The sequence below is a fragment of the Perissodus microlepis genome, chromosome 4 (assembly GCF_051167445.1).
Source record: "Perissodus microlepis isolate ML-2025 ecotype Zambia chromosome 4, ASM5116744v1, whole genome shotgun sequence".
NCBI classification, from domain to species: Eukaryota; Metazoa; Chordata; class Actinopteri; order Cichliformes; family Cichlidae; genus Perissodus; species Perissodus microlepis.
In genome coordinates this window covers 7,221,501-7,249,372 of record NC_140464.1, presented here as the reverse complement: position 1 = coordinate 7,249,372, position 27,872 = coordinate 7,221,501, and the positions used below count along the sequence as shown (strand labels likewise).

General features: G+C 39.5%; 1 protein-coding gene across 4 annotated transcripts; it reads left to right on the top strand.

Moving 5' to 3' along the window:
• The first annotated feature begins 150 nt into the window (after positions 1 to 150).
• plcd3a (phospholipase C, delta 3a) lies at positions 151 to 27,872 on the top strand. Of its 4 annotated transcripts, none has more exons than XM_084925328.1 (16): positions 151 to 537; positions 13,496 to 13,553; positions 14,251 to 14,415; positions 18,182 to 18,410; positions 19,231 to 19,360; positions 19,894 to 20,119; positions 22,880 to 23,081; positions 23,175 to 23,319; positions 23,536 to 23,688; positions 23,773 to 23,925; positions 24,022 to 24,172; positions 24,324 to 24,440; positions 24,625 to 24,803; positions 25,791 to 25,926; positions 26,255 to 26,404; positions 26,524 to 27,872. In XM_084925328.1, the coding sequence occupies exons 1-16, from the start codon at positions 505 to 507 to the stop codon at positions 26,664 to 26,666; spliced, it is 2,370 nt and encodes a 789-aa protein (XP_084781454.1). In that variant the 5' UTR covers positions 151 to 504; the 3' UTR covers positions 26,667 to 27,872. The 4 variants fall into 4 exon arrangements, with proteins under 4 accessions (XP_084781454.1, XP_084781455.1, XP_084781456.1 ...); XM_084925330.1 differs by lacking the exon at positions 151 to 537 and adding an exon at positions 8,520 to 13,161; XM_084925329.1 differs by lacking the exon at positions 13,496 to 13,553 and having other exon boundaries at positions 190 to 537.

Below are 27,872 nucleotides of genomic sequence, written 5' to 3'. Positions count from 1 at the left end.
CAAAAAGGTCCCATAAAAAGTTTTTTTTTTTTGAAGACCAGATTTAACCAAAAAGGCTTTGATACGCAACTGTTGAGATTCTGTGCGCACATAGTGCGCTTTAAACCATTTTAACAAGTGTGTATACAAATTAATGTATGGAGGGGGACTTGACCATACCTGATCCACGATCAAGGTTCCTTTGCGTTTTAGTTGGGGCAGGAAGAGGAGGAGGAGGAGTAAGGTGTTGGCTCCAGAAGCGTGCGACTCGTTTGGAGTCCTGCGCACAAACATGAGTAGCAAATCTGGGGAGGGGACTCCTGCGGTCGGTTCTCTCTCTCTCTCGCTCGCTCTCTTTCTGCGGGCTGGGGGTCTGTCTGGGGCAGTTTAAGGACACCTGCGCCCTCAGCTTCCTCAAACCCCTAAAGTTACAAGCTTAAGTTTATTTCGCTGGAGTTTATGTAGCGATCATGTTAAGCGTAGGCACCGGCAAGACCAGTCCCAGGGAGCACAGGAGGAAAGTGAATGAGAAGACGACGGACCTCATCAGGAGGCTCGGTAAGGACACCTCCAAATCTGACCTGCTCCTAGGAGTTCACCGTCAGCTCCAGGCTGAAGTGTTTTGTTTTTTTCGCTCATTGTTGGTACAAACTTAACTGAGGCTTCAGTGATTTTTAGTCACCTTGTTTGTTATGTTGCCTTTTTCTAAGACAGCAGTTATAATCGGTAGCTATTTATGCCTTCATAATTCACAACATAGTTTCTCTTAGAAGGCGGTGTAATTCGAGAACTCATCATCATTCTGAAAAGATTCATTTCACCTACTTTCATTGATAATTGCTCACTTCTTAGTTACAGATTGTTTGGTTTAATTTGTAGTCTCGTTAATTTGTTTCATTCATTTACTTCCCCCAGTTTACAAAAAATGCATTAACAAAACACGCATAACAGGTTTGCTTTTTTTAAATGATGATGTTCTTAGAAAGTGAGTAATGACCGAGGTTACAGATAATGGCATCAAACAGAAGCGAAATTCTGAGTATTTGTGGGTGTAGTTACAACGGTCATGTGTTTATGAAGAGCAGAGTTGCTCACTGGACTACTGCTCTGATTCAGGCTCCTCGCCATTCCCATCTCAGCCTACTCCCCTCACAGTTCAGTCCCGATATGTCACTGCCCCTTCCCAAACTCGCCCCAAAATAGACACTTGCTGAGCAGCCATAGCGCACCTGTCAGAATCTCTGAGAAGACGCTGGATTTCTGGAAGGCTGAACCAGTGTTAACGACGTATATATGCAGGCATACAAAATTAGCTCACGGACAGAAATGTTGGATGAAATCTTTGCTTTTTCTTTTATTTCTTTTCAGGTTTATATGTATAAAGGGGACGTATTATGTTTTTTTTCCCCAACCCCATATTTTTAATTCCTGGACTTTACTAGAGTAGCTTTGCATGACTCACTTATAAATATTTATCTTGAGGTGCTGCACTGGCACAATATGATGCAGTAATAAGCTGTACTATATCAGGGATTTCCACTCTCATTGATGTACAGTGACACATAGCCAAGAGTAGAAACCGGTCTGAAACTGAGCATTCAGAGCAGCATGAAGCCTGAAACTTTGGCAGTGTTTCACATGAGCATCCAACATTGTAACAGCATAAGCATGAGGAATGCACTCATGACTACCTAATTAGGCACATCTGTTCAACTGCTTATTAAGACAAATAGGTAATCAGCCAATCACCTGGCAGGAACACGGTGCATTTAGGCATGTAGACATGATTAGAACAACCTGCTGATGGTCAAACGGAGCACTGGAATGAGGAAGAAAGGTAATTGAAGTGACTTTGAACATGGCATGGTTGGTGGTGTAAAATGGGCTGGTCTGAGTATTTCTGGTCTGCAGTATCATAATTATTTTTGGTCAGTCTTTTAAATCATAATTTTAACACAATTACTGAGGAAGTAAATCCAACTCTTTTTCTTAATATCTTAACAAAATAGAGTATTAAGTGTTTTATTGGTCAACTGAAACAGGAAGTCCAGTTAGCTGACAAAGAACAGCACAAAGTAATCGAAACAGGAACATATGAGGGAGGCACTAACAAGCTGACACAGTACAGCACAACAATGAGCTAAGAAAACCATAAGGGATTAAATATGCATGTGGGGTAATCAGGGGTATGGAAAATACCCGTTAACACAGCTGAACCTAACTGAAGAAAACGAGACAAAAGATGCAAAATTAAATAAAACACACGAGAAACTAACTAAATAAAACATGGAATAACTAAACAGAGGCTCTCTAATGCAGAGACGGGGACTAGACAAGATACAGGAAACGCACCAGGAGAGGAAAATGTGAAACTTGGGGGATTACTGATAAACAGACTCTGGATCATGACTTTAAACTCCAGGAAGATAATTATAACAACCCAGAATGGGGCATAATAATTGTTTTATCTGCAGTGGTATAGTGCTTCCTGGTTTGATTCTTGCCAGAGATACAAGTTTTTTGGGGTTGGCGTCCGTTTAAGAACTCTGTCAAATCAAACATATGGCGTTATCTGCTGTGGCAGCCCCTAGTGGTAAGGGGGTGGATGGAAATAACATCTTTATTTATCCTAAGGTCACTATAGGCCAAAATTGTGATTGAAAGCAAAGACCTTAATAAGTAAAAACAATATGCAGAAACAGTCTCTTATAAATTCAGCTCTTCTTGCATGTTTAGTGAAAACAGAAATGCAGAATTTTAATGTTTTTGCAACAGTGTGTAAACATGGATCCATACTTCTGCAGTGACACCATGTTTAAACTCTGACACTATGCACAGACTTGTTTAAGCATTACTGAAGTCTGAAACTGTATCTGCGCCTGAAAACGCAACACTGGCATTGCTATATTTGAGTGTCCCACTAATACTTAATAATAAAGCAAGTAAGGTCACCCGAGTAGACTCACCACCACCACTTGTTGTCATAAATTAGTCAGGTGACTGTCCACCCACCATGTTTTAGCCGCTTTCACATCAAAGCGAAAACACCGAATAGTTTCGCAATCTGCTGGTGGGACTGACCTAAGTTCAAAGGTTTTGTGTCATGTGGTGTCACAGGACTGATCCGCCTTCCTCGTTCAAACATTTCTCACTCACGGTGAGCCAAAGTGACGAATGTGGCCTGAGAGGCAGAGATTTGTTAGTTTTGAGATAATCCATGTTTGAATCAGACTAGCGCACACATGGATAAATATATTCATTGCCACAGACGTCCCCACAGGGGTTTTGGGGGATTTGATTTCAGGGAGAGAGTCTGCGGCTGTTGGCAGCGCTGTTAATGGTGGTACACAGCAATTAGTTTCTTGTGTGAGCAAACAGCCTGCATAAGCCAAGGATTTACAAAACAACATCCATGATGAGTTTCAGTCGGTTTAGACCGAAGAGATGGGACAATTTCACACGTTGCACCTACAAGATGAATGTAAACACAATCGTGAGCTGAGGTGATGTTTTCGGAGGCCGCTGCAGGGAATATGTGGAATCTGTTTGGTATCTGAGTAAACTCAGCTGTAAATCTGAGAGCTTTACATATGCTTTATGTCTGCGATTGTGGTCAACAACATTCCCGGCCAAACAGGTCACAATCAACAAGGTTATCATCTGTTATTAGGTTTGAATGGTCAGGTGTTTAGAAGGATTTAACCTCAATGGGATCTAACTGAGCCCCAACATACAATAAATAGCATCAGTTGTGTAACAACAGACACTTATTCCGATTGTGAATAAACTTTTTTTTTTTCTAAATAATCACAGCTCAGCTGTTTTTGTGTGTGCAGGCTCACATTGTAGCAAAGAAAAGTATTGCCAGTTTATTAGACAAAAGGTAAAATATATACTGACGTGTTCAAGCTAAAGTCAGCTCTATTCAACTCCATTCAAATTTCAATTTTTTTTCAAATTGTGCACTGTCCAAAAGAAAATAGGAATCCCCTTTCCCTTCAACCAAACCATACTGCTCTCACAGTCTGGTTTTCTCCTGCCTATGGTGAAGTCTGCCAACCTCAGGTTGGAAAACAGTAAATCAACAGTAGAGGTTTGACTTTAATGTGGCTTAAAAATCACGATCATAGCCTTGTTAATATGCATTGCAACCTTAAATTGTGCTTTGACGGCATATTTAACCACATATTGGCAAATAAAATGACAGTTTTTTTTTTTTACAAAAGCTCATTTATTTCTCAACATTTTTTTTTAAATATTTTACTGGAATCCAGATATTGTTCAGAGCGAGTCTAGTTGCACACAGTGAGTCCTGCTTACTGTGTGGTCATAACTCGCTTATTAATGAGCAAATAAATGATGTTTCATTCATTATAAGAGACAAAGAGAACGTTTGACTAAAAGCTGCTTGTTTTCGACTTAATACAAAGAGGCTGCTCTGCTTTCATGTTCAACTCTCTGCTGTCCAGAAACCATTGGCAACGATTCTGCATTTCCAAATGACACTCGCTTTTTTCTACTCAGTCCTTTTTTGGGGGGTTTGGGGGGGGTTCACATCAGGAAATTCCACAGAGAGTCCCGATTCCAAAGAAGGAAAATACGGTTTCCAACTGATCATTTTTCTTCTTTTGAGCTGGAATCTCATCATTTTGCCTAAACACTTTTGATTTTGGAGATGCATACTGGATGCCACTGTTTGCCTCCTAGAGGGGACAGCTGTGCGACAGAGCTGAGAAACTTTAATTGGCCCGTATTAAATCTACAGCCCCTATACTTGTCTATCTCTATGCGAGAATCCATGCTAGCTGACTCTTGTGACTGCTGCTATGCTGACAGAAACGTGAACCGTGTCCCGGGAGGAGCTGGTATGTGGGCCTGAGTGAAGAGGACTCATGCAAGCACAGTGCACTGACCAGCTGATATAGTTATTTGGATTTTAATCCTCCTTTCAGCGTTAAAGCTACACTGCTGCTCACAGTGTCAAAGCACCCTCGGAGGAATCTCCATTGCTGAGTTAATTAAAATGTTAATTGTTTTCCGTTATTTGCTTTATCCACTTGCAAGTGGCACAGTTGTAGAGATAGATAATGTCAGTCTGTTGGGTTGAGACGAAAAGATCTCTTGTATTGTCATGAAATTTCATTTCCTTTCATGTTCCCCTGAGAAGGAATCTTATTGGCTTTGGTGTCCCTTTCTCTTTCCTGCATGAACGTTTGGTTAATTGACATTAAATATGCGATGCATATCTCTGTTACCTCCATAGGAGATGAACTGTGTTTTTCAGTCCTAGGTTTTACTGCTTTGACTGAGGAACTCATTTACATGAGGCAACACTTTTTAAAGCAATGCTCATTAGTAGCATCCCTCTTAAGTAGGCTTTTAAAAACTCGGTGTACAGTACAGCGTCTGGGTTAACTGTCCCAGACACCATTATTTCAGCAAATTATAAATACCTGTCTAGCCATAATTTTGGGATCATACTTTTTCAAAACTACACAACATCTTCTTTACTAACCTTGTATTTTGGATCGTGTCATCCCAGACATTCTCTTAGCTGCAGTTTTGGCAGTTTTACGTCTTCTTCCTGCCGCATTATCACAGTTGCCTTTGCCAACTGGAGAAATTGCAGATGTTGCTCCTCACTGAATGATCCTTGAATACTTTTATTGAAAACCCTTTATTTCTAAGAGAGTGCCACTGCGCCAGTATTATCCTAAAAATGCCTGATTTGAAGTGGTACAAATATTTGTTGAGCCAATCATGTGGCAGCAATTGCATTATAGTCATGTATACACGGTTAAGATAACCCCCTGAAGGTCAAACTGAGCATCAGAATGGGAAAGAAAGGTAATTGAAGAGATTTTGAATGTGGCACAGTTGATGGTTCCAGACAGGATGATCTCTGAGTATTTTAGAAACTGATGATCTACTGTGATTTTCTGCACAGTAATTCCTAGTGTTTCCAGAGAAGAGTAAAAAATTTCCAGAGAACAAGACCAACTGCATGACATTATCACGTCAAAATAGACCAAAATCTCTGAGTAATGTTTCCAGAAACTTGTTGAATTGATGTTATAATTAGCATATAGGCCGTCACAGGCCCGGCCTGGTATTAACAAGGTGTACCTTGTTAAAAGTCAGCTCATTTGTATGTGTTAATTAGCCAAACTTTACTAACTACCAAAATATAACCGGTGTTTAGTTTTCATCTTTATGCACAAACTCTAGCAGTGCTTTAAAGTTTGGTGATTTGGAACTACTTCAGCCAGAATAAGCTAAGCTTTAGCTTCTGTAGATGTCAGCTAGCTGACTTGTTTACATGTACCTGCTGACAAAACCCACTCTCAGTAAGCGCCTCTTTTTGATGGATATCTGGTCTCTATCTTGATTTAAAGATAAGGTTTAACAGTTGTACTTTTTAAAACCCTTTTAAATTGTCAGTGTTGCCTCAGCGTTTTTTTTTTTACTCCGAGTGTGCTATTACATTAGGCTTATCAAGCAAATTAGCATACTTTTTCTTACAACGTCATCATTAAAATCACAGCTTTAATTAATGACTAAATATCTGTTGGTAATAGCTCATTAGCAAAAGGTAGCAAATCAAAATGGCAAACTAAGACAGTAAACATGGTAAATATCAGTAAACGCTGACATTTGTGAGCATGTTTCGTACAATAACATTAGAACTGGGGCAAAAACACTTTTCAGCCTCTTTTAAAATAGTACACCAACATGCTAAACCGAAATGTTAGACATTTCAGAGAGTACTTTCACACTTATGAAGAGGCTTTTCAGAAGCACACCAAACTGTACCAAATTTCTTAAATCTGTGGATATGGCCACACTTGGGGACTCGCAGCTACTCACACTTTGCATTGTGGGCAGATAATAAAATTATACAGGTAGTAAAACAAGAATGTGGCTGTAGCGGGAGAGGGAATAATAAAAAGTGAAGCAGGAGGTTGAGAGAGAGCTAGTTAAGGCTGTTTGGGTAGCTTAGCGTGGTCACTGACCTGCAGTTAATCAGGTCCTTGTGCTGTGCTTGTGGGAATGCCTTGCATGTGGTAACAGCTTGGAAAAACAGGCTTGTTATGGACGGCCTGGCAGGGGGAGTTCTTTGTTTTCAACCCTGATGGGGAGAAATCCATGGTTTCACCCAGTGCGCTTTCACTCAGGGAAAGGGAGGGAGTGGAGGGCAGTTTCTGTTTGCTATAACTTTGGGGGTCCATTACTTACTCCAGAACTTGGCACTGACACGATGAGGACTGTGATTTAAGAGCTAAAGAAACAAATGAAGCCCTTTCTTTAGACACGAACAGAAAAGACTAAAGCCTGAAGAATAATTTGAGCAGTGAGTGAGAGCTGGTTTTGGCTGTTTCCTTCAGCAGTACTAAAAGGGAAGGTTCCATAAGAGAGCCTGTTTGTTCTTGCAAAAGACTAAACATGCCATGGCTGAATGCTGTTTAACACCTGTGTTAGTTGCATTACTGATTATTCAGTAGGCTATTTGCAGCAACCAAGTTCTTAACATAACTTTTTAAACCAGTTGTTTGAAGCATTTACATATTCAGATACATTTACTTTATTAAGAATCCGTTAAAGTGAAAGTTAAAACATTTTCAAACCCTCCCAATGAGAACTGTAACAACTTAACCTTTTAACCTCACATTTACTGAAATGATTAACTAAATGAGAAAGCAGCAAAGTCACAAACATGCATAATTTAAAGGAAACACTCCTTACTACTATAAATACATTTTAAAAAAAACTGTTGAAATACACAGTGGAAAAGTATTTGACATCATCCTGATCATCAAGCAAAATGTAAAATTAGACAAAGGTAACCTGAGTAAATACAAAATGTTGTTTTTAAATGATGATTTAATAATTAATTAATTAAAATAAATCTATCCAAACCTACTTGGCCCTAAGCATAGCTGGACTGGCCATCGGGCATACCGGGCATTTGCTGGAGTTATTCTGTCTTTACGCTGTCAGCTGCCTCTTCTTCGCTCATTCTTTCCCCTCCCTCTCCTGTTTCTACTTCAATGAACATGATCATGAAACTGATCAATGATCAGCTGATCAGCTTTTCTCTCTTGTTTGTTTATCGCCCACTTTGCGCCAGAAAGAGGAAACCAGCGGATGTCGCGTTAAACAACAGCTGCACGTTTAAGCTTGATCAGCTGTTGTTAGAATTTATTTAATATTAATTTCAAGTATCAGCTGATGTTTGCTGGAACCACAGCTGTAAAAGCTGCTGGTCATGATATCGGCTTGGATATGTGGTGAGAGGGAAACATGAAGATGAAACCAGATGTCCTTACTGAATCATCAGAGCTGAACAGGTGATGGAGAAACAGGTTTACCTTTTAGGTGACATGAATGAGTTAAAGGGAAGTTATGAACTGTTTCTGAGAGACAAATAACACCAGGATCCTTTTTTACGCTGACAGCTGGTAACTGTGCAGGGGCGGGTCTAGCAAAGTTTTGCCAGGGGGCCAGGTAGGGCATTAACAGGGAAAGGGGGGCACAAAGAAATACGTTCTTATTCTCATTTAAAATGTCTCGCTTTTATTAAATAATTATCTGAAGATTACAACCAAAGTTTTTATCTGACATAGAATGTATAGAAATCATACATATACCAACAAGACAGTGTACATCACTTTCACAACAGCGTCTGTTTTCATTCAAAGGCTTTATGGCTTTTCCTATAATACCTGGGGGGCCGGTCTCTAGTCAAAATGCCCGGGCCAATTTTTTGTCCCAGTCCAGCCCTGGCCCTAAGTGAAAAAGCAACTGCTCCCGGAATCTAATAACTGGTTGTGCTACTTTGACAGGAACAACTGCAATCGAGCATTTGCAATAACTGACTGAGTCTTTCACATCACTGTGGAGGAACTTTGGCCACCAGATTCAGGCCATGAACTGATGGCTGGATTTCATCTTTCAGGATTTTCTGGTAGAGAGCAGAGTCCAGGGGTCCATCAGTTTTAACAAAGCAGCCTCAGCCCATTATATTACCACCCCCATGATGTTCTTTTTATGAAATGCTGTTAGTTTTATGGCAGATCCAACAGGACTCATACCTTCCCGAAATGTTGTCTTGTCTGTACACAGAATATTATTTCCAGTCTTGGGGACCATCAAGATGTTTTCTGCCAAATGTGAGACAAGCCTGTGTGGTTTTCACCTTGGAACTGTCCCATGGATACTATTTTTGCCCAGTCTTGTAGATCATCGTGTGATAGGTTGCTTTTTGAGATTTTCTTTTTTTAGACTACTTTACTTTGTCAGACAGGTTCTATGTAAACATTTTTTTGATTCACTGGGTCTGGTTGTAGTTATGCCTGTGTCATGTGTTGCTGTGTGGCATCTAGAGGTGTGGACCCAATATGCGGGACTCAGATGGAGAACTGAACCTGACAGCAGCTTTATTGCTGAATATGCAGGAAACAAGGATACAAGGAACTTAAACTGAACACACCAGGGAACACAGGTGAACTAAATCTGGCTAACAAGCAAAACTTAACACAACACACATAGGACGAGAGGCAGGAAACAAGCTCCAGACACGCAAACTTGATCCAGGGAAGAAAGTAAACAAATGGAGACAAGACTGAGGGGATACGGCACTAAAACGACTGGACACGGAGAAACCAGACAGACAAGGGGACACGGCTGGAGAAACAGACAGGGACCATGTGAAATAAAAAAACAGGTCAGTCAAGGAAAGACACGAGACCATAAGCTGATGAAGTAAACAGGAAACAGAAATGCAGACTAGACACAGACAAAAGTAAACAAATACAGAGATGGAGACTGGACACAAACAGACAGAGAAACAACCAAGGAAACAAGACTAAGACAGAGTGGACAAAAAAGGGAACTGACTCAACCAAAAAAGGGACTAAAAACTAGAATTATAAGCACTGGGTGGAAAAATACTAAACACCAGAGCACTAGGCAAATAAAAAGTTATCATTATAAGTAATGATCACATATAAATCCAGAAGCGAATCAAAAACTCACAAAACTCAAAACACACAGATTCTAACAGTCTACGTGTAGCTCTTGAAATAATTGAATTCACCTTTTCAAAACATAAAGTTAATCACAGTTCATTCATGGTTTAATGAGAGGGGCAGACTACTTCATCACATAGGGTCAGGTTGGTTAGGATAGCTTTTCCCCCTTAATAAATCAAATCATCATTTAAAAACTGCATTTTGTATTTACAGGGGTTGTGTTTGTCTAATATGAACAATTCATTGATCTTAAATTTAAGTGTGACAAATGTGCATTTAAAAAAAAATACAGAAGGAAAGAAAATAAAAGATGAAGTGGGCAGTTTTCACACTCTGAGCCCTCTGTGGGTCTCTCATATTTGAAGCTTCTGAATGAGAGTGGAGAAACTGCTGTGTTTTCTGCTTTGTAAACAGACACTGCTTCAGCCTGAGCTGTGGATTTATTTTCATTCCCAGTTACTTCTGCCATTAATGAATAATTTAGTCTCAGATAAGTCTTAAAGTCTGTTATGTTACAATAAAGGGCCTTTAAAATTTGCAATGTGTTTTCTCTTCATTGATTATATGGCCTGATCCTTTCAGTTCCACAGCCAAGTAGTGATATATGCGTACTATCTAAGGCACCACTGAAATTGTGAATCTTGCATCTCCAGTGACGTTAATAGCGAGGAAACACTAATACGAGCAATACAGCTGGACAAACATTTTCACAAGCCGTCCATACTCCAGCTGTTATAGCAGCTTTCATTCCTGCTGCCTTTTGGCCTGCTCCTGCCCTCGGAGAGAAGTAAATCTACAAACTATCATGACTGAATTGCATCTCATTGATCAGCTTTCTTTTAAACTTACAGCGGTTTATTCACCCTAAAGAAAACAGATAAATACTGCTAAATGATAAAGTCATGGTTTTTTAGATGATCCATGAACGCTTGACTCACACGCCGAAAGCACCGGTCATTTTTTCCAAGGTTTGTATATATAACACAGCCCAAGGTTTTGGATATAAGAAAAGATGCGTTGAGCGTATTTGTTCAAGGTCAGTTTTCAAGTAAATAAGATGGCTGAATGAAAGGCAGGCATTTTTAAAACCAGCAAACACTCTCAAGCTCTTAAAAATCTCAAAGGATAAACAGGAAAGGACTGAATAAAGCAGATAAACACGAAAGCAACTATAAAGTCACATTTTTAAAAAATGAGGTGATGACATCTAAGTACTGAGACACATAAAAAACACATTTTATTTTACAATATTTCTGAGATTATTTGAAGATGGAGTGATATTTTAGTCATGCTAGCATCTAAGGCCCCAATCACAGAGGCCTACAGATCAGTCTGTGACCATCTAATAGGGAAAAATGCATGTATTGTGCAACCAGTTGGCAAGCAGCTGGTGGGAGTTGCTAGTGTTAAATTGATTACAATGCTATACCAAAAACCTCGTTTTGATTGCTTTCACTAGCAGTTTGCTGTGGTTACGGCAGTTTGGGTGTAAGATGGCAGCTTGTCTGTAAACACAAACTGCTTGCCAAGTGGTTGTGAAACTGTAAATGTGTTGCAAATTGGAAACGGACACCATTCACCTTCAAAGTAAAAGCTACACCTGTTGCAATGTGTTGGCTTCAGCTCTGACGTGGAACTTTTACTCTGGAGGTGAACGTTCTACATTTCTGGTTTCCACCACACTTTTTCAAATTTCACTACCATTTAGAGCGTAAATAGTGAGTGTTTGCAGACAAGTCAGCATCTTTCATGCAAACCACATAACCACAATTATCTGCTAGCAACCAAAGCAATCACAACAAGGTTTTGGATAGAGCACCTTCTATCAAAAACCTGATTTCAGTGAATCAGGGAATACATTTTTTTTCCTTAACAACCAGAGGTTTCCAAAAGGTCGCCAAACACTCTCTAGGCCTAAGTGACTGATGGGTAAGATAGCTAGGCATGCTAAAGCTGCAGAAATGGCACATACTACAGTTCTGAAAATGTAAATAGTGGATTAGGTTGAGTTAAGTCTCCAGTGTGGGTTTTTAAAAAAAAAAGCATATCCTGTGTTATCCTCTTAATTTTCATTTACTCTAATATGAGGCTCAGTGGATTGCATGGATGTAATGAACATTTAGTCTCACTAGTTATAAATGGGGGAAGAAAAAAAAAGTTCTTGAGGACAGATTTGTTTGCTTTCACTGCCAGCGCTGCTGGCTTACTGATTTGCTCTGCAGGAAGAAATTAGCAAATAATAAAACAGGCGATTTAAAAAGAACAGGCAGGATATCACTGTGTTTACAGGTCCGAAGGCTGATTGCTGTATGTAGCTGAAGTAAAGATCAGAACTGCCTTATTTTTTTTTAAATGTTATTTTAGTATAATTTTAAAACTCTTTTATGCAATATCAAAATTAGCGACTTTTGATCAGTTTCCACCATCACAGTGTCTTAAAGCATGTTCAATCATCAGGTAAGTAAATCCCAAAAGGTTGATTCTGTTCACCTGGTCGTTGCATTTTCAGTGTGAGAAATGTTTCGTCACTCATCCAGGTGACTTCTTCAGTTTCAGCTGACTGAAGGTTTCCCCAACCTTATAAACAGTACACGGCACAATGACTGACAATTTGCATATTAATGATCAAGGAGCTGACCTCACAGTCCATTGTTCAGTCAGAGGGCTAGTTTCAGTTATTGTGCAAATGTACTGTTTAAAAGGTTATAACTTAAAAGTAATTAGAAATATCACATAGCAGAGTAGCCACATGTGATTTAATTTTTTTTTTTACACCTATTAGTAATGCTGATGAATCTATGGTTCATATGCAGTCAGTTTTAAAATGAGGTTCAAATATGTTTTGCAGCTCCACACAGAACTTGTTGGGCAAAAGTTACTCAATAATTGTTCTTTTAATAGTAACGGTTGTTGACCCCAGGATATGTCTCTACACTCCTTACATGGAATGACACAAAATTTTGTAGACCCTTTATGGCTTATTGTCACATTTGTAATGCCCCTGGCTGAATGTCATGAAGTGTGCTTTAGAGGTGATCCCTTTTGCTTCATCTAGGTCAGACTTTTGATCAAAGCCGATGAGATTCACATCAAACACGGGCAATGATGTCTTGAGCTTTTCACTGAAGTTAATGCATGCAGCATGCTAACAGTACGTACTCAGAACCCATAGTTCACTTCATAAATCCACTACAGACTCGCATGCATAATTTGTGACTCTCCATAGGGTAGTTTTGTCTTAATTCAAACTGCTAATTGTGTACTTATTGGAAATGATTATAACAACACACTAGCTGCTGCATTTAGCAAACATTTAACACTTGTCAAGCTACTGACCAAACTCGTTAGATATTCAGTGTAGAAGGTTAGGTTTGTGTGCATAAACTTTAAACAGCAGCACTTCAAGCCCTTATAGAAATCTTCTTCTGTCAGTCTTGATGCATAAACATAGTAAACATTATATTGTTTGCGTGGGTTCTCTGCAGGTACTCTGGCTTCCTCCCAAAGTCCAAAGACATGCAGTTGGTGGAGTTCGGTTAATTGGTAACTCTAAAGTTGTGAATGTGAGTGCGAATGGTTGTCTGTCTTTATGTGTTAGCCCTGCGACAGACTAGCAACCTGTCCAGGTGGTACCCTGCCTCTTGCCCTAGACAGCTGGGATAGGCTCCAGCCCCGCTGCGACCCTCAAAAGGATAAGAATGGAAGAGAATGGATGGATCAATCTGTAAGCACTGTCATTTTGTGCTAAGCATTTCAGTTAAAGCATTGCACTGTCATTTGTCTAAAATTTCATAAAAGTATGCCCCGTGAAGCTTGAATCACTAAATAACTGTCAGGAAAAAAAAAATCATACTGGAGTGTTTATTGAACCTTCTGCCAAAAAAGAAAGAAATGAAATATCAGTTTGCATATGTGACTTTTAATTTCAGTATCAGTTTTACTGCATCTGGCTTTTGTGCAATCTATTGCCCAAAAATGTAATGTGCAATTAATTTAGGTTTTGTTGATGATGATTTAGAGGTCTCAAACACTGACATAAACTCCTGTATCAAATATAATATGTTTGGCATTAGAGTTAAGGAACTTGGGAAAACAGATGTGCCCTTATGAACCTGATTAAACAATAGGCATGTATGTGAAGACAAGCTGAACTTAAGTTGCTGATGATGCATTTGCACAGTGTCAACCAGAGTCATGCACGCATTAACAGCTCTGTTTTTTGAATGTGTGTATTCTCCAGGGCTTCATGAAAATGAGGACATACGCGTGATGATGACAGGTTCCAGCATGCTGAAAGTTCGGTCTACAAGTTGGCAAAGGAACCGAAGCATGCGGCTGCTGGAGGACGGACTCACTGTGTGGTGCGAGTCCAAGAGCTCCCGCAAAGGCAAAGCCCAGCAGACATGTAAGTTTGTCTGAAATCCAGCTTTATGGTCAGAGTACTCTGTAAGGAGAGCTCAGTGTGTGGTGTGGTGGGGGGCTGGCTTGAGCAGACATCATGACCTAACGAAGAGGAGAAGTGAGCTAGTTATGAATGGGAGTTGAGTAAGAAAAGGAGCTTTGATTATGACTATGCATGAACTAATACGATAAATAGAAAGGAAACTTAAGTAATGGAAGAGTATACGTGAGAACAGCGCAAACTGAATTATATTTAAAGCAAGCAATGTAAGCGTCCCGCCATTAGTCCAATAGAAACTGAGATGTGATTCAGTGCGCTCATTCAGCCTGCACATTGTTTGGGGTTGTTGAGCTGCTTTATCTTGGCTCTGTCTTCTGCCCTCTCCCCTACTTTGCCCATTTAAAGACAGTTCTAGTTTCTCTGGTAACTGAGGAGGGTAATCATGTGATCTGTTGTGGTTATGACTTACCAATTCAAGCTTCCTAATATACATTTAATAGTCTTACTGACACTTAGACCTCCGACAGAAATGGGCATGAGCTCTTTGATGGGATCAGTTTATAATTTACCAGCGCATAAAACTGGATTTAGCTTCTGAGACTGAAAAGTAAAGCCAGTGCAGAAATTTCTTAAATGTGCATTTATTCCTTTAGTTTCAGAAAGCATTAAGATTATTTGAAAGTCCTCAATAGAACATTATGGTATCAGTAGCCTAATTTAAGTATTATTTAACAGAAAAAGCATGGTATGCTTCAGGGTGTGACTAACTTGTGATAGGCCCTTTAAATATCACTTCAGTGATTGTTTGACATGTGGAAGGAGAGTGTAGCTGCTCTCTAGAAAGTCAACACAGAGGAAACATGCCTGTAGGTTACCCTGGTTGAGAGTGGTAGGTCGAGAATGTTTCACCTTGAAAAACAAACGTCAAGCTAATGATCAATGTCCAAGTTTAACTGAATTGAGTGTTTTCTGTTATAGCGGGTAAACAAAACTGATATTACATAGAATCCTATAGACTCAACTCCCACTTATGCAAGTTTGGGCCTGTTATCACTCTTTGCACAAACTCCTTAAGGTTATGTACACAAGGTGAAAAACAAGATAAGTTGTAGTTGGAGGTTTGCAAGTTGCTTAAGGGTAAAATTAAACTGCAAAAGCAGATGAGATTGTTTTGGTTTTTTTTTGCTGTTAATATTTATTTTCAATTCCTTTAGCGATTGGACCTCCTTGAGTACCTAAAGCTTTGCAAAGCACAATTTTCAGTAATAAAATAGTGGGGGAAGAAGTTAGTAGACTTTATACTTAATTTCACAGCTCATCCATTATATTATGTAATGTTATTATAATGCTTTGCTTTTCAGCCCACTGTTTTAAACAACTAGTCATGTAGTAGCTATATTAGGATGTTGTGCCAAAGCACACAGGGGGAAAGATAGTAATGTCTTTTATCTAGTTATTCAGGGAATCAATTCATGGATGTCAGCACAGTATGTAGGACACAAATCTTGTTCAGAGCGCAACTCTTCTGTCACGGCATCAGAGGGTTGGACTGATGGCCTAAATTACCGAAGCACAATTCCTGGAAGAGTTAATGAAAGTAAAAGAGCAAAAGAGACTTTGCAGCAGCATCTATTCAGTCTCCCATTCCATTTAGGTCTTTGTAGCTAATTCTTTCTGTTGAAATGAAAATTTACTTCAAGGTGGAAAGCTTTGAGCACGTAATATGAGATCAGCTTTGTTTTCTCCCTTGTTGCCTGACCTTCGGCTCTCCCACCTCTGTGCTGTTTGTGCTCTCCACCCTTATGTTAGAATGCAGTTTAATCCTAACCCTTCCCGCTTGTCTCACAGCGTGTGTGGTTGGGCAGGTTTGTGGGTCAATGGGTGTGAAGGCCGTTTTGATTGTGCCAGCCATGCCGCAAATAGACACAGAGCGGCCGAGCTGCAGCGTGTAACACTCCATAGAATGATGACATCCAGCAGCGTGAGAACAGAGTGACCACTTAAGACACTGGCAGGCTGCTGAGGACCAAATCTCTGTACGGGATAAAGGTCCGGCTCTCTTCCCTCTTTCTAGTCTCCCAGGTCTTATTTGATCTAATGTCTGAAGTTCAGGGTTGTGTGTGAGATCCTGGCATAATATACACCACCTAAAACTTCACACTACACATAGGCACACACCCACATGTATATGTTACTTTTACCATGGCTCCGAGATGACCACAAAGGAAGAATGCGGAGTAATTTCGAAGAGGTGGATTGCAGAGGCTTTTATGACCTCTAGCAAAAGAATGAGGTTATTGTCAGAGAATACTTATTGCCCAGCAGGCATCTCAGTGCAGAAGCAGAAGAGCCCCTGTGCTGAATAAAGTTCTAGTGTTAGAATAAACTAGGAGACACTGTGTGTTAGTGTCAGCCTGTTTGCTCCCCTTGTTTATAGTTGTAAATCTGAGGTTTTTTCCCGGGCCAAAAATGAAGACTTGCAGTGCAGTGCACTTATGCTCTTTAAGGATGTTGAATTGTTGAGATTCAAAATGTAAAAATGCATATGCATATTTTTTGGGGAAAAAAACTCCTTTCCCCTTTTTGAGCTGAAAAAAAAGTAAATAAAAACAAATAACGTAAATCCTATATTTCCTTACTAAAGTACAAAGAGCATATAAAATGTTAAAACTTGCAATGCTTATGAATTTTTAAGTTTTGAAGCCAACCCCTTGTGAATATGGGAGTTTCTTCTTCTTCTTCTTCTACTTCTACTACTTCTTCTTCTTCTACTTCTTCTTTGGAATGCCAAAAGCTTTTAATGACTCACTGGTCTGAACTGTGGACAGACTGGATTCACAACCGAGTGATGTCGTGCAGACTGCAGAACATGTTTGCTACTGTCATGCTAAAATAAACAAGACCTCGTTGCTGGTTATTTATATTCTTTTTAGGTGTGGTCCTTTGGGTGCGGATATGTTTTGGGGCTGTCTTAATATTATGATGATGCGATGTACCGTACATCCAGCTGCTCCTTTATTTCCCACACCCCTCCCATTTATCCCAGGTTGGAGCTGGCAATAGGACGCTACTTTTGACCCCTGGTGGTTGGGTTTTGTGTTTCCTCCTGATTGTGAACATGTAGGGCAAATGTGCTATTTGCTGTGCTACGGAAAATGTATTTACAGTAAATGAGAAATCCCTTAATTATTTTTTACTTTTAGATTAAGGAAATAGCCCATTTGAACTTTCCTGAATATAATAATTTTCTTGGTAATTCTTAGTCAGGCAGGTGGAGAGCCGCTGCAGGTGGCATCCACACAACCTTTTGAAAAATAATAATAAATAAATAAAACTTTGAATAAATAGGTTTTAATTTTATAGGGGGGGGGGGGGGCACAAGACAAGATTTCATTTAAATACTTTTACTGAAAACATTCATATATATTTTACACTATATTTTATCTGATACTGAATGGCCTCTAGCAGCACAGTTAGATTTCTTTTTTTCATGTCTCATACTTTAAATGAAGCCTGATTCTTAAGCTGTCAGTACAGGAACCTCACACTGAAGGTCTAAGTCATTACTCTCATGTCATTTTTTTTGTTTGTTTGTTTTAAAATTAGTCTGCTGACGAACACGTGTGGATCCCAGTATGTTTCGCAGTCTCATTGATGTGTCACTCGCATTCTCTAAAAACGCCTCACACTTGACCTTTAGCTGCTTCTTGTGCAACCATGGTCTCCTGCTGAAGCAGTTTACTCATCGATATTATCGCTCCTGTGCCAGTTGCTGTGACGGAGGTGGAGTGTGTGTGTGAAGGCTACCAGTCGGAGGCACTGAGGCGGCTGTCTGGAACCCTACCAGAGAACCAGTGCTTCACAGTGGTCTTCAAAGGAGCCAGGAAGAGCCTGGACCTGAAGTGCCCCACTGCAGAGGAAGCTCAGCACTGGGTGCGAGGTCTCCGCATGTTAAAGGAGCGAGTGGCCAGAATGAGTCAGAAGGAAAAACTGGACCAATATCCTGCCCAATTTCCAATATGCTAGAATAAATATAGCGTAGCTGAGGCAGCATTGCTATGGTGACTGACTCTGCTGTCACATGTACCGTCCTACGTACACAGCATAGTTAAGGTGAGAGGTAATTGCTCGACAAAAAAGCCCTGTCTAAATATAGGCCTGCTATCACTCTTAATTATAATCTCTCATAGCCAGAGGAAAATAGCAGTGTAGTGTTCAGGTAGAGTATAAGATCTTCCCCGTTGCTCTGTTTGTTTCTCATTTTGTTTTCATTGTGAAATAAAACTCATGTCAAGTAAAGCAAATGCTTTTCACTTTATGTGGCTGTGCAAGGACACCATAAACTGTCAACAGGTTAAAAATTGACATTGAATTGTAAAAGGCTTTTGCTTTAATGGTCCAACACAATGTGAAAAGCACTAAATGCATAAAGATGAGTCAGTTGCCGATAGTTATCGTGTCAAAATCAGTCTGGAAAAACACTAAGAGACAATTTCAGTGACTGTTTTGGAAGATAATGCTTGACTCAGTTTCAAATCAAATTCATGTACCAAATATGCATTTTGTCCTTTAATTCTTGCTAGAAAGGGTGAGTATGAAAAGGAAAAATACAGACCCTTTCAATAACAGCAGGATAGAATAAAAAAGAGATCAAATATAAGAAAAAGGAGGTTTAGCAAAAAATAATCTCCCTTGGGAAAAGAGCAGGTATTAAGTGGATTTATAACAAATAAAACCCAGTAACATCCCATATAAAAGTACCGTCTTAACAGTTTGACTCTATGCTTTAGTCTTGCTTGATTTCTTAACTCCCTTCACTTGGATTCGAGGGTACCTCAAGCGAGCAGATCAGAACAACGACGGCAAGATGAGCTACGATGAGGTCAAACGGCTGCTGCTGATGATCAACATTGACGTGAGCGAGCAATATGCCCGCTGCTTATTCAAGGTCAGAGTCATGTGATGTTTTAGTACCTGTATGCTCATTAAACTGCAGCACTGAGTGTAAAGAAGTGAGGGAAGTATAGAGCTGTAGAGTTGTTGCTATCTGGTTAAGGAGGTATCATTTTACTCGGACACCCTGGAGTCCAGAGTCTGTGTTCAATTACCAACCCCAGCAGCAAGCCAACCACCGGCCTCACTCCACATCTTTACCCCCTCCCTCTTATCTTCCCCACAACAAATCACGAGCCATTTATTTCTTTTTTGTGCAGGGATTACTACCTGCTATGTCCCTCACTTCACTATTATAGCAGAATTGTTAGTGTTATTCTTCTTCTCTGTGCAGCTTACAGTGCAAAGACGCATGTTTTCAACGTAGGTGCGCACAGCTGCGTTGAATTATTATAGAGGTGCTTTTCCCACAGGGAGTTTGATGCACTCCCAAAATAAAAGCGAACAGCCTTTGATATTGTCTATTTTCTTCTCTGTGTGTTCACTTTCTTGGCTCTTTTTAACACACACCTTTTCTGTGCATCTCAGCGGTGTGACCAATCTGGCGATGGCCGCCTGGATCATACAGAAATTGAAGAGTTCTGCAGGGAGCTGCTGCGACGGCCTGAGCTAGATGCCGTGTTTAGACACTATTCAAGTAAAGGTAGCGTGCTCTCCACTGCTGAGCTGCGTGATTTCCTGGGAGACCAAGGGGAGGATGCGTCGCTGGATCATGCTCGAAGTCTTATACTCACCTATGAGCTCAATGACCGGGGTAAGTTGTAAAAGCACTCATTAAAGGACTCAAAGGAGGAACCCAAAATATTTATATATAAATACATTCTGAATGTGACTTTTGATGCCGTCTCCATACAAAAGAAATAGCGATTTAGCCTATCACCATAAAATCTGAGGCACAATCCTGCTGCTGTGCAAAAAAAGCAATCCACCAGAGCTCTTTGTTTTAAGAAAGAAAAGTTGTGCTTTGTTTCGCTTTTCTTATCACTGAGTTATTATAATTCAGCCATAATGACAGTACTGATTATACTGTATGTGCACTCACTAACCATTTTATTAGGTATGCCTTCTTAGTACCTGTTTCGGCCTCCTTCTATGTAGCATTGATTCAAGAATGTTCAGGAAACAATCCTCATTTTTGGTCATGATGACATCACACAGTTCTTGCAGATCTGTCAGCTGCACATCCAAAATAGAAATCTCTCCTTCCACCACATCCTAAATGTGCTCTTTTGGTGACTTTGAGTACAGTGAACTCATTGTCATGCTCAAGAAACAGTCTGACATGATCTGAGATTTGTGACATAAAGGGGCATAAAGGGATATAAGTATTGTGTTTGAGAGAAACATATTACAGAAAAAAAGCTAATTATTTATTTTAATCTTCTGTCCCTTGTAATGGACATGGGGTCATGTTTGATTACAGAATGAATGATATTGGTTCCATTTCTGAAAAAAAAAAAAAAAGGAAACAAATCTGAGCATTAAAACACAATTTTAACATGTAACCTATCAACATCACGCTTTTTATTAAACTTCATTCTGTACACCTAATACTCACCTCAACCGGGGTTTTTAGGTCTCATCACCCAAAGCATTAATAGTGATCAGGAATGGTATGACAGAGAGGCTCCTTGCACGAGTTCCTTAGATTGCATTATATATATCTATTAAAATATAGATTTAGTGTGCATATAACTCTACACTCTAAAAAAGCCTTGTAAACCTTGTATGTTTATAAGAGGTCTTCATGAAACGGTACATTTGGAGCCTAGGTTATGAGTTGTGCCTGTTTGTAATTTGTTTATCTGTCTCTGGTTTGTGCACACCAACATTGTTTTTTTTTCTCTAAAACCTGGTTATCTATCTTCAGAGGCCCACCTGTTTGGTGGTTGTGACCAGTGTGGTCCTGTTTTAATGTTGCATGCTAAAAACCAGCTGCAACCTAATTTTGGTGTCATTTAAACTGAATTGAACTAATTGTTGAATACAGGAAAAGTAAAGCTGAATGCATTTCTACCATATTATATATCATTAATTATGTAAATCAACAGGATAAAAGAAGAAATCAAACTTTAAGCAACTTTAGGTCTGATTCCCTTTCCACAATTTTGAGCTTTTTTTTCCTCCATCTGTCCTCTGCTTTCTAAAAGATGGACATGAAAACTTGAGCTGGTAAGTTCTGCTGTCCACTGTAAAGGACACTGAATAAAAGTTTTGTTTATGAAAAGAGTAAAATTACTAAACATATCCGTTAAAAAAATCACTTAAACTGCCCTGTGGTCATAAAATATGGAAGCTACAGTTCCCGTCATTTCAAGAAGAAAGTCCAGGTGTTCTGTTTGCTCTATTCCTCCAAATGTGGCATTAATAAAAATATATCCTCTGCACAGTACAGTAGGACTCATATAGATTGCATAAATGGCGCTTGGTGTAGAGGTCTTAGACGCATGCCCTTCAAGGAGGACAAAAAATAATTGCTGGGTCTAAGGAGGATGCAAAAGAAAAAACAAAATAAAAGAAAATAAAGTAAAAATAACTAAGCAAGTACAACAGTAGCACAAGCTGAGATAAATCACCGAACTACTTGAGTTCTGCTCCAGTTACTAAGTGTTTTTTTCTTTTATAATTAAATAACATAAACTGTTTGTAATGCCAAACTAAGTAAGGCTGTTCCAGTCAAGCCATCTATTTCTTTAACTGTTTAACCATTTAAGGGGGGGTGGAGCCTATCCCAGCTGTCATTTGGGAAAAGGCAGACTACACCCTGGATTGGTCAGTACAACTAATTCCCTTGACAATAATTACTGTAAACAAGAAATAATATTAACCACAGGAAGAATGTAGTTATGACTCAACTGTATGACAGAATTTAGTTTCAAATTAAAACAAGAAATTATTCCTTAGATTGGATATATATATTTAGTAGAATCTAACTTTTTATAAACCTCTTATGTTCATGAGAGGTCTCAATAAAAAAATAGTACATTTGCAGCCTAGGTTATCTGAGTTGTGCCAGTTTATGATTTATCTGTCTCTGGTTTGTGCACACCAACATTGTTTTTTTCTAAAACTTGGTTATCTATTTTCAGAGGCCCACCTGTTTGGTGGTTGTGACCAGTGTGGTCCTGTTTTAATGTTGCATGCTAAAAACCAGCTGCAACCTAATTTTGGTGTCATTTAAACTGAATTGAATTCAACCGATTGTTGAAGACAGGAAAAGTCAAGTTTGATGCACTTATAGCATAATATATATTATTAATTATCTAAATCAACAGCATAAAAGAAGAAATAATACTTCTGGCAACTGTAGGTCTGATTCCCTTTCCACAGTTTTGAGCTTTCTTCCTCATGCTGTCCTCTGCTTCCTAAATGATATACATAGGCTGACATGTTATCCCATTTCATGTCTTCCATGTATCCCTGCTTTCTTTTTACTTGTTTAAAGCCCTTCGTTATCCTGTTAAATCCACTTAAAGATTACAAATTGATGGAAATAAAATACCATTTATTGCAGCTCAGAAGAACCTGCTCATGACACAAAATGGTTTCACCATGTACATGCTGTCTCTGGAGAATGATGTCTTCAACCCTAACCATGCCAGAGTTGACCAGGACATGACCCACCCCCTGGCCCATTACTTCATCTCCTCGTCCCACAACACTTACCTTACCAAGGACCAAGTCACCGGTGCGAGCAGCACTGAGCCATACATGAGGTATTGAGACAGAGAAGAATGCAACATTGGCCCTCAGTCAGTCTAGTGAGATATGTGCCTGTGGTTTCAAATGAATAAATCTGTCACTGTCAGGGCTCTAATTCAGGGCTGCCGCTGTGTGGAGCTAGACTGCTGGGATGGAGATAAAGGTGAACCCGTCATCTACCACGGGCACACACTCACCTCCAAAGTGCCCTTTAAGGAAGTCATTGAAACCATCGGTCAGTATGCCTTCAAGGTAAGAGATTTTGTAGCTTGCACTCATGGAAATATGCAGTTATGCGTTGTGCTTACAGCTGTGCCAACCCACTGCACTTCTTTTGGTTATACACCTGACTCTGAGGCAATCCTGTGGTATTTTGTATAGTATTATACTCTTGGGTTTTGCATATAATGTGATCTAATTGCATTTTAATGGCTTAGCATAAGAGTTTTCCTGTGTTTCTCCCTGCAGACGTCCCCATACCCTCTAATCCTGTCCTTGGAGAATCACTGTTCTGTGGAGCAGCAGGCTGTCATGGACAAACACCTCCGTAGTATCCTGGGCAAAAAACTGCTCACAGAGCCTCTCAGTGACCAGCCACTGAGAGACCTGCCTTCTCCCGAAGTACAACAACCACACGCATAGAAGCACAGCTGGACCCATTTGCTTTTCTAATAAAGTAATTTATTCCAATGGCATTCCTTGCAGGAGCTTAAGGGGCGCATTTTGGTAAAAGGAAAGAAACACACTCCTCACCTGGGTGAGCTGGTGAAGAACAGCAGCTGCACCAGCTTCTCTTCGAGCTCTGAAGATGAACTAGCCAGCAGCATTAAGAGCACACCCATGAAGGATCCTGCAAAGGTCAGTTCAAGAAAGGCTCGTTATTGAGTCGTGGAAGCTGTTAACACAAACACTTTAGTTAATTGACCAATTTTTTCCTTGCATTGCCTTTTCCAGGTCCGTTCGAAACTGTGCCCCAAGCTATCCGACCTGGTGGTTTACTGCAAGAGTGTCCCCTTCCGTGGGTTTGGAAATGTGTCTGAAAAACCGCCAAATGAAATGTCTTCTTTCTCTGAAAACGATGCCCTCAAGCACATCAAAGAGTCTGGTACAATAGTGGAGATAATTGCATCTTGACATCAGATAGAGAAATTCAAAAAGTTTGCCAGCATCGTGTCTTTTGTGCAGCTGGTTCTACAGAAATTATAATTAGCCCTCAACGTATCATGGCTTGTGGATTTCTGTCTTTTCATTTACAGGGAAGCTTTTTGTAAGACACAACAGCAGGCAGCTGAGCCGGATCTACCCTTGTGGCCAGCGCCTTCAATCATCCAACTATGATCCTCAGGAAATGTGGAACTGTGGATGCCAGCTGGGTTGGTACTCCACACTGAAAGCTACGCTGCTGTTCAGATGGAAGCAAAAAAAAAAGTTTTTTAAAAACCCAGAGACGTGTTTTATTTCTGTAAACTTACTGTCATGTCACATGTAACCTGCTGACATCTCTGATTCCGTTAATTTAATCCCGTGTCCCTCCACTTTCCTCTTTCTGCCGTTAAGTGGCTCTAAACTTCCAGACGGCTGGGGAGCAAATGGACCTGAACCAGGGCCGCTTCCTCGCAAATGGTCGCTGTGGATACGTCCTCAAACCCAGCTTCCTGTGCAGTCCCACATCCAACTTTAACCCAGAAAACACGGGAGGAGGCCCCGGTCATACCCCGACTCAGCTGACTATACGAGTGAGTAACTGTTACTAAGGGTCACATTTACAGGGGGAAATGAACATTATAGATAGATAGATAGATAGATAGATAGATAGATAGATAGATAGATAGATAGATAGATAGATAGATAGATAGAAGAATTTAAATTCATCATGAATATTTTTTAAAGCATATAGATTTTAATAACCACAATATATGTGATGAAGTTTTTCCAAAGTTTCGTTCAGATGTGCCTACCTGTTAAGGAGGAGATAGACGTTATAGTAAGATTTCTGTACCGCTGTTCTAAACTTAACATAAAAAGTAAGGAAATTAGTGTTTGGTTGACTATTTCTTTGTGGTAACAATACTTCTTGGTAATAAATCTTATATACCACTGGAAGGATACCACATTTGTAAGGAAAATGCATTTGTGGGTTGAGCAGTAGTGTTGAGAATGTGGGTTGCACTCATGAAAAACTTGCCAAATCTTCTCTGCCAACGCCAAACAGCTTATTCTGCTAATAACTCTTGTTTGGTGTCATTTGTTGGATTGGATAATTGAATTCTGAAGAAATAAGACATATTGGTAGTTTAACAGCAGTAAATGCTGGTTGAAAATTGTCATCCCATCCCACAGCAGTGTGCGACCAAGCTGGTCACCAACATGAGGAGTTATAGACAAATAAAGAGACTTTCCAACGGTATAGGATTTATTGCTAAGAAGTATTGTTAGAAGAAAAAGGAAGTTTCCTTCCTTTTTGTGGCAAGTTTATTTTTCATAGTGTTATTTAGTTCTTGTTATTACTATCCATACTTCAATTTTTTTCATAGAGGAGAGGCCATCCTCTGTTGTTCCTCTGGAAGAGTTCCCTTATGTCTAAACTAGAGTCTAAACATAGAGCTATTGTGTGCTAGCCAGATTGTCGGATTTTGCAAAAAAGTTGCCTCCAATAGACTTTTTTATACATTTCTAATGATAATTTCATGCACACAATGATGAATTATGTTTTGCTTTTTCAGATAATATCTGCACAACAGCTGCCAAAAATCAACACAGAGAAGGCGAGCTCCATTGTGGACCCACTAGTGTGGGTGGAAATTCATGGGGTGGCTATTGATAAAGCAAAACAAAAAACCCACCGCATTGACAACAATGGTAATTTTTATTTTTTTATTTTTTTATCCACAACAATAAAATTTTAAAAATACATTTTTATATGTATTTTTTTTTTTTTGCAGAGTGATAATATCTTTGTTATCTATGTATATTTAAATTAAATGCAGGCATTTCTGTAAATCAGTGTTACTTTTATAATGCAGTGACAGGAGACAAGAGATGATGTCAGAAAGCTTCTTTGTACCTTATTCAAATCTTGGAATATATACTTGTGTAGGAGTCTTTTCAATCCAATGCCATGATTAGTTTGTTTGAAAGGTTTAATGCACCAGGTGGTGTATTTACAGCTCTTGTGCGCCCTCTGCAGGTTTCAACCCTCGCTGGGACTGTACTCTGAGCTTCCAGCTGCAGGTCCCTGAGCTGGCCCTGGTGCGGTTTGTAGTGGAGGACCACGATCATGCTGCCAAAAATGACTTTGTGGGGCAGTTCACTTTACCTTTTACAAGCTTTCGCATAGGTGCTTATTAAGATTTAGTCTACAAGTCAGCCGTCTACCAGTTCTTCACTCTCGGATGTTCTTTTTAAAATGTGTCATACCCTTTTGTTTGTTTTTTTTTGTTTCTTCTCCCCACCCAGGTTATCGACATATTCACTTACTGAAGGCAGATGGTTCTAGCCTTTCTCCTGCTACACTCTTTATCCATGTCAAAGTGACTCGCAGAGGTGTTCCTGTCAAAACTATGGCTGAGCGTATTGCCGCTGCCAAAGGCAAAGCGTGACACACATCTGAACAAGACAATCAGATATCTGGACAATGAAGGACCTTGGAAGGAGGAGCTCCGAGTGTAAACAGACAGAGACAGAATGCTGCTGTTGTCTTATAGTTCAGACCCCAAGTGGTCCAGTTTGCACAAAACCACTTCCCAGTGCTTGAAAAAAGGTGTCTGTCAGAGATGGACACATGCCCTCTTGTGACTGTAATTCATAACAAAAAAATGCAGAAAAAGGGACTGTTAGAGAGAATGAAGATCATTTATTTTATGTCATCGTTTTATTTTTTAACATGTTTTTTTAACTTGAAGAATAATGATCGCTTAAGTAAAATAGCACTTCTTAAATTGATGCTATAACAGAATGGCAATGAGATGTAAACCAAGTGTAACTAACTGTGTTTGACAATATACATAAACATCAGTGTTTTAGATGTTATTATTGGCACCATTAACTGTGCTGTAATACAGATTTAATTTTGTGTTAGTCAGTGCCCCAGGGCGCCATGGCCCATGCTGCCCAGGTACAAGTACTTGATACTCCAGATATCTGGGCACTTTTTTAAATTCTGTCTGGAAGACAAATTCTAACATATTCTCACATCTTCCAGCAGAACTTGACAGGCTTAACTTGCAAAGATAAGCTTTTTTCTTAAATGTGTTGTATTTTATCTTAGCATCATTTCACATATGTTCAAATATGCTTGTTTAAAATCATATTTGACTTTTAACGATACAGTATTTCCATATAAGCTTCTTTCATTTTGTCGACTTTTGTCTTCGTATTCAGATCTAGAAAAAATGCTGTTAAAAACTAATTGCATCAATCTAATACAACCACTAATTACTCCAGGCTACAGTGAATCTTTTAATACTCTTATAAGGAGGTTCACTGATAATAAAATGGTCCAGCGATGAAAAGTAATTACTGTAATTACAGTTTTAATGGTCACGCTGGTTTTGAGAAGAATGTAATATGTATTTAATAGTGGGTGAAGTAAAACTTTGCTCTCTTAATGTTTAATACAGAAGCTGTGGGATGCGTTTGAGTGGTTATGTTTGCAAGAAAAATGTTTTTATAAAGCACTTCTAACAATTTTTTTCACATGCTGTCAAAAGATACAAGTGTCTGTTTTAGTTTCAAAAGTCCACAGTGTTGTGTGTGGACACCTGACACTTTAATAAATGCATAACCAGAAGGTTCTAATCTGTGAA

Excerpts from the sequence above, each read along its gene's own strand:
- plcd3a (XM_084925328.1), top strand. The coding sequence starts at position 505 with ATGAGAAGACGACGGACCTCATCAGGAGGCTCG. Across the intron at positions 23,926-24,021 it reads CCATGAAGGATCCTGCAAAG|GTCCGTTCGAAACTGTGCCC; the intron begins GTCAGTTCAAGA and ends TGCCTTTTCCAG. Across the intron at positions 26,405-26,523 it reads TTTTACAAGCTTTCGCATAG|GTTATCGACATATTCACTTA; the intron begins GTGCTTATTAAG and ends CTCCCCACCCAG.